Raw genomic sequence first — 6,287 nt, forward strand, 5'->3', positions numbered from 1 at the left:
TCTGCTTAGCTCTGCTCTGCCTTGCGCAGCCCAGGCCTGCCCTACCCTTCCCTGCCCTGTCCAGGCCCGCCTTGCCCTGCCCAGGCCTTCCCTGCCCTGCTCATGCCTGGCCTTCCTTGCCCTGCCTGCCCAGGACTGTATTGCCTTGCCAAGGCCCGCAATGCCCTGCCAAAGCTTATTCTGCCATGCTCAGGCCTACAATGCCCTGCCCAGGCTTGCCCTGACCTGCCCAGGCATGCCCTGCCCAGTCCAAACCAGCCCAGCCAAGCCAAACCCTGCCCTGCCTGCCCTGACCTGCCCAGGCATGCCCTGCCCAGTCCAAACCAGCCCAGCCAAGCCAAACCCTGCCCTGCCTGCCCTGCCCTGCCCTGCACTGCCAAGGCCTGCCCTGCCAAGGCTTGCATTGCCCTACCCACGCCTGCTCCACCCTGCCCTGTCCTGCCCAGGCCTGCCCTGCCCTGCCTTGCCCTGTCCAGGCTTGTCCAGGCCTGCCCTGTCCAGGACAGGCCAGGCCAGCCCAGCCCAGTCCAGCCTTGCCCTGCTCAGCCCAGCCCAGCCCTACCCTGCCCTGCCCAGCTCTGCTCAGACCTGCCTTGCCCAGCTCTGCTCAGGCCTGCCTTGCCCAGCTCTGCCCAAGCCTGCCTTGCCCAGGTCTGCTCTGCCCTATTTTGCCTAGGTTTACCCAGCCCTGCCTAGGCCTGCATTGACGTGCCCAGGCTTGCCCTGCCATTCCCAGGCCCGTCCCGCCCTGCCCAGGCCCGCCTCACCCTGCCAAGGCTTGCACTGCCCTGCCCAGGCTCGTCCAGACCTGCCCTGCTCAGGCATGCCCTGCCAAGGCTTGCCCATCCCATCCAAGCCCAGCCCAGGCCTACATTGCCTTGCTCAGGCCAGGCCTGCCCTGCCCTACCCAGGCCTGCCCTGCTCTGCCCAGGCCTGCCCTGTCCAGGCCAGGCCAGGCCAGCCCAGCCTTGCCCTGCTCAGCCCAACCCAGCCCTACCCTGCCCTGCCCAGCTCTGCTCAGGCCTGCCCTGCCCGGCCTAGGCCTGCCTTGTCCAGGCCTGCTCTGCTCAGGCATGCCTTGCCAAGGCTTGCCCATCCCATCCAAGCCCAGCCCAGCCATGCCCTGCCCAGGCCTACATTGCCTAGCCCAGGCCAGGCCTGCCCTGCCCTGTCTAAGCCTGCCCTGCCCAGGCTAGGCCAGGCCAGCCCAGCCTTGCCCTGCTCAGCCCAGCCCAGCCCTGCTCAGGCCTGCTCTGTTCTGCCCGGCCTAGGCCTGCCCTGCCCTGCCCTACCTTGCCCAGGTCTACCCTGCCCTGCCCTACCTTGCCCAGGTCTACCCTGCCCTGCCCAGGCCTGTCCTGCCCTGCCTAGGCCTGCATTGACCTGCCCAGTCTTGCCCTGCCCTGCCCAGGCCTATCCCGCCCTGCCCAGGCCCATCCCGCCCTGCCCAGGCCCATCCCGCCCTGCCCAGGCCCGCCTCACCCTGCCCTGCTCAGGCACGCCCTGCCAAGGCCTACCCATCCCATCCCAACCCAGCCCTGCCCTGCCCAGGCCTACATTACCCAGCCCAGGCCTGCCCTGCCCTACGTTGCCGAGGCCTGCCCTTCCCACGCATGCCCTGTCCTGACCTGCCCAGGTCTGCTCTGCCCTCCCCAAGCCTGCATTGCCCTGCCAAGGCCTGCCTTGCCCTGCCAAGACCAGGCCTGCCCATGCTTACACTGCCCTGCCCAGGCTTGTCCAGGCCTGCCCTGCCCTGTCCTGCCCAGCCCAGTCCAGTCCTGCCCTGCCCAGGTCTATCCTGCCCTGCCCAGGGTTTCATTGCCATGCCCAGGCCTCCTCCACCCTGCCTTGCCCTGCCCTGCACAGGCTCGCCTATGCCTGCCATGACCAAGCTTGTCCTGCCCTGGCCAGGACTGCCCTGCCCGGCTTAGGCCTTGCCTTGCCCAGGCCTGCTCTGCCCTGCCCTGCCCAGCCCAGGCCTGCCCTACCCTACCCAGGTCTACCTCGCCCAATCCATGCCTGCATTGCCCTGCCCAGACATGCCTTGCCATGCCCAGGCCTGCTCAGGCTTGCAATGCCCTGCCCTGCCCAGGCTTGCCCTGCCATGCCCTGCTCAGGCCTGCCCTGCCCAGGCTTGTCCAGGCCTGCCCTGTCCAGGCCTGCTCTGCCCAGCTCTTTCCTGCCCTGCCCAACCCAGCCTTGTCATGCCCAGCCCAGCCATGCCCTGACCAGCTCAGCCCAGCACTGCCAAGCCTTGCCTAATTCTGCAGCTGTCCAGCCCGGTCCAGCAACCCACCCAGCCCTGTGATGCCCAGTCCAGACCAGTAGTCACCCAGCTCTGCCCTGCCCAGCACAGCCCTTCCTTGCTCTCCTCTGCCCAGCCCAGACTTACCCTCCTCACCCCAACCCAGCCCTGCCCTCCTCTGCCCAGCACAGCCCTTCCTTGCTCTCCTCTGCCCAGGTCAGACTTACCCTCCTCACCCCAACCCAGCCCTGCTCTCCTCTGCCCAGCCCAGTGCTGCCCTGCCCTGCCCTGCCCTGCCCAGCCCACCCCTGCCCTGCCCTGCCTTGCCCTGCTCTGCCCTGCCCTGCTAAGGTCTGCTCTGCCCTGCCCAGGCCTGAATTGCCCTGCCCAGGCCTGAATTGCCCAGGACTGTCCAGCAGCTGCCCTGCCGTGCCCAGTTGTGGGTTGGGTAGGGCCGGGCCAGGCAGGGCAGGGCAGGGCTGGGCGGCTGCTGGGCAGGGCAGGGCTGGGCGGCTGCTGGGCAGGGCAAGACAGGACAGGGCTAGGCTAGGCAGGGTGGTTGCTGGGCTGGGCAGGGTAGAGCAGGCCTGAGCGGTTGAGCCAGGCAGGCCTGGGCGGCTGCTGGGCTGGGCATGGCTGGGCAGGGCAGGACAGGGCAGGCAGAGAGGGGCAGGGCTGGGCGGCTGCTGGGCTGGGCATGGCTGGGCAGGGCAGGACAGGGCAGGCAGAGAGGGGCAGGGCTGGGCGGCTGCTTGGCCAGGGTGGGTAGATCAAGGCCAGGGTGGACAGAGCAGGGTAGGGTTAGGCAACCGCTGGGCCTGGTTGGGCAGGACTAAGCAGGCTGCTGGGCCAGGCTGGACTGGGCAGCAACTCAGCCAGGCAAGGGAGAGCAAGGCAGAGCAGGGCAGGGCAGGGCGGCTGCTGGACCAGGCTAGAGCGCTGCCGGACCTGACTAGATGGCTGCTGGGGCAGGCTGGGCAGAGCAGGGCAGGATAGCCCTGCAATGCCCGGCCCTGCCCATCCCAGCACAGCAGTCTCTCAGCTGTGCCCTGCCCAGCCACTGCCCAACCCTACCCTGCCCTTCCTAGCCCGGCCAAGTAGTCACCCAGCCCTGCCCAACCCAGCCCAGCCGAATCCAGTCCAGTCCAGTCCAGTTCAGCCCAGCCCAGCCCGGCCCAATAATTGCCCAGCCCTGCACTTCCAGGCCCTATCCGACCTTGCCCTACACTGCCCATCCCAGACCAGCAGTCTCCCAGCTCTGCCCTGCCCAGCTGCTGCCCAACCCTGCAATGCCCTCCATAGCCCGGCCATATAGCCGCCCAGTCCCGCTCTTCCCTGCCCTGCCCAACCCAGCCCAGCACTGCCCTACCCAGCCCAGCACTGCCCTACCCAGCCCTTCCCTTGCCGTGCCCAGCTCGGCCCTGCCCAGCCAAGTCCAGCCCAGGCCTGTCTTGCCCTGCCCAGGCCTGCCCTGCCCTGCCCAGGCTTGCCCTGGCTTGCCCGGCCCTGCCCTGTTCTGCCCAGATTTACCCGACCCTGCCCAGGCCTGCCCTGCCCTGCCCAGGCCTACCCTTCTGAGGCCTGCCCTGCCCTGCCCTGCCCTGTCCTGCCCTGCCCTGTCCTGTCCTGCCCTCCCCTGTCCTGTCCTGCCCTACCCAGCAGCTGCCTAGCCCTGCCCAGCAGCTGCCTAGCCCTGCCCCGTTGTGGGTTGGGTAGGGACGGGCCGGACTGGGCCGGGCCGGGCAGGGCTGGGCCGCTACTGGGCAGGGCTGGGCCGCTACTGGGCAGGGCTGGGTGGTTGTTGGGACAGGCTGGGCAGGGCAGAGCAGTGCTGGGTGGCTACAAGGCCGGGCAGGGTTGGGCAGTTGCTGGGCATGGCAAGACAAAGCAAGGCATGACAAGGCAGGGCTACGCAGGGCAGGACAGGACAGGGCCGGGCCGGGCAGGGTAGGGCAGGGCAGGGCACTGCTGGGACAGGGCAGGCAAGGAAGGGCAGGCCTGAGCGGCTGCTGGGCCAGGGTGGGCAGAGCAGGGCAGGACATTGTTGGACAGAGCTAGTCGGCTGCTGGGCCAGGATGGACTGGGCAGCTATTCAGCTAGGCTAAGCAGGGCTGGGCAGGGCACATCAGGACTGGATAGCTGTTGAGTTTGGCAGGCCAGGCCCAGACAGTTGCTGGAATGGGAAGGGCAAGGCAAGGCTGAGCAGTTGCTTAGCCAGAGAGGCCTGGGCAGATGCTGGGCTGGGTTGGGCTAGCTAAGGTAGGCCTGGGCTGATGCTGGGCTGGGTTGGGCTGGTCAAGGCAGGCTAGGGCGGTTGTTGGGCCAGGCAGGGAAGGGAAAGGCTGGGTGGCTACTGGGCCAGGTTAGGCAGCTACTGGGCCAGGTACTGGGCTGAGCTGGGCTGGGAGGCTGCTGAGCTGACCTGGATTGGGCTTGATTTGAGTGAGAGGCTGCTGGGCTGGGTTTGGCTGGGAGGCTCCTAGACTGTGTTGGGTTTGGCTGGAAGGCTGCTGGGCTGGGCAGGGGAGAGCAGGCCTGGGCTGGGCAGGGGAGAGCAGGCCTGGGCTGTTGCAGGGCCAGGCAAGCCTGTGCAGCTACTGGGCCGGGCAGGGCAGGGCAGGGCTGGGCAGAACAGGACAGGACAGGGCAAGGGAAGGCCAGGCAGGGCAGGGCAAGGCAAGACAAGGCAAGGCAAGGCAGGGCAGGGTGGCTGCTGGACCGGACTAGGTGACTGCTGGGCCAGGTTGGGTCGCTGCTGGGCCAGGTTGGGTCGCTGCTGGGCCGGGCTGGGCACAGCAGGGCAGGGCTAGGTAGCTACTAGGCCGGGGTGGGCATAACTAGGCAGGGCTGGGCGGCTGCTAGGCAAGGGTGGGCAGAGCAGGCCAGGGCTGGGCGGCTGCTGGCCAGAGTGGACATAGCAGGGCAGGGCTGGGCGGGTGATGGGCCGGGAAGGGCAGAGCTAGGAGGCTGCTGGGCCGGGGTGGACAGAGCTGGACAGGGCTGGGCGAAGGTGGGCATAGCAGGGCAGGGCTGGGCGGCTGTTAGGCCAACGTGGGCAGGTGACTGCTCGGCCGGGTTGGGCAGGGCAGGGCAGGGCTGGGATGCGCTGGGCAGGGTAGGGCAAGACTAGGCAGCTGCTGGGCAGGGTAGGTCAGGACTAGGCAGCCGCTGGGCAGGATAGGACAGGGCTAGGCAGCCGCTGGACCGGACAGCTACTGGGCCAGGCTGGGCTGGGCAGGACTGGGTGACTGTTGGGCTGGTCACGGCAGGACAGGCCACGCCTGAACGGTTGCTGGAATTGGCAGGGAGGCTGCCGGGTGGGGCTGGGATAGGAGCCTGCTAGAGTGGGACTGAATGGGAGGCTGTTGGGGTGGGTTTGAATGGGGGGCCGCTGGGGTGGGTTTGGCTGGGAGGCTGCTAGTTTGGGTTTGGGTTCAGGTGGGAGGCTGCTGGGCTGGTCTGGGCTGCACTGTTCTGGGCTGGGAGGCTGCTGGGCCGTGCTGCTGGTCTTGGCATGGCTGGGAGGCTGTTGAGCTGAGCTGGGTTGGGCTGGGCTGAGCTGGGATATTGCTAGGTTAGGCTGGGCTGGGCTAGGAGGCTGTTGAGCTGAGCTGGGTTGGGCTGGGCTGGGCTGGGAGACTGCTAGGCTGGGCTGGGCTAGGAGGCTCCTGGGCGCACTGAGCTGGGCTAGGCAGCAGGTGGACTAGGCTGGGCTGTGGAGCTGCTGGTCTTGGCAGGGCAGAGCATGGCTGGATGGCTACTGGGCCAGGTTAAGCGGCTGCTGAGCCTGGCTGGTTTGGGCTGAGTTGGATTGGGCGGTTGCTTGGCTTGGTTGTGTTTGGCTTAAAGGCTACTGTTCTAGGCTGGGAGGCTGCTGGGGTACACTTTGCTGGGAGACTGCTGAGCTGGGTTTGGCTTGACTTAGAGACTATTGAGCAGGGCTGGGCTGGATTGGGCTTAGCTTGGCTGGGAGGCTACTGAGCTGAGCCTGGCTTAGCTGTGAGGCTGCTGAGCTGGGCTTGGCTGAGCTGGGAGGCCGCTG

General features: G+C 67.8%; 1 protein-coding gene across 1 annotated transcript in view; it reads right to left on the reverse strand.

The window, feature by feature from the left end:
* Positions 1–5,402: 5,402 nt before the first annotated feature.
* Positions 5,403–6,287, reverse strand: part of LOC145414462 (glutamate receptor 1-like) — a 654,998-nt gene continuing 654,113 nt past the window's right edge. The window contains exons 19-20 of the mRNA XM_080284028.1: positions 6,224–6,287; positions 5,403–5,913 (exon numbers count right to left, since the gene is read on the reverse strand). The exon at positions 6,224–6,287 is cut by the window's right edge and continues 187 nt beyond it. Coding sequence (XP_080140154.1) covers positions 5,403–5,913; positions 6,224–6,287 — 575 coding nt within the window. The remainder of the gene's footprint in view (positions 5,914–6,223) is intronic.

This window comes from Coenobita brevimanus, chromosome 1, assembly GCF_032717465.1.
Source record: "Coenobita brevimanus isolate Jiangsu-jjx chromosome 1, ASM3271746v2, whole genome shotgun sequence".
Classification (NCBI taxonomy): domain Eukaryota; kingdom Metazoa; phylum Arthropoda; class Malacostraca; order Decapoda; family Coenobitidae; genus Coenobita; species Coenobita brevimanus.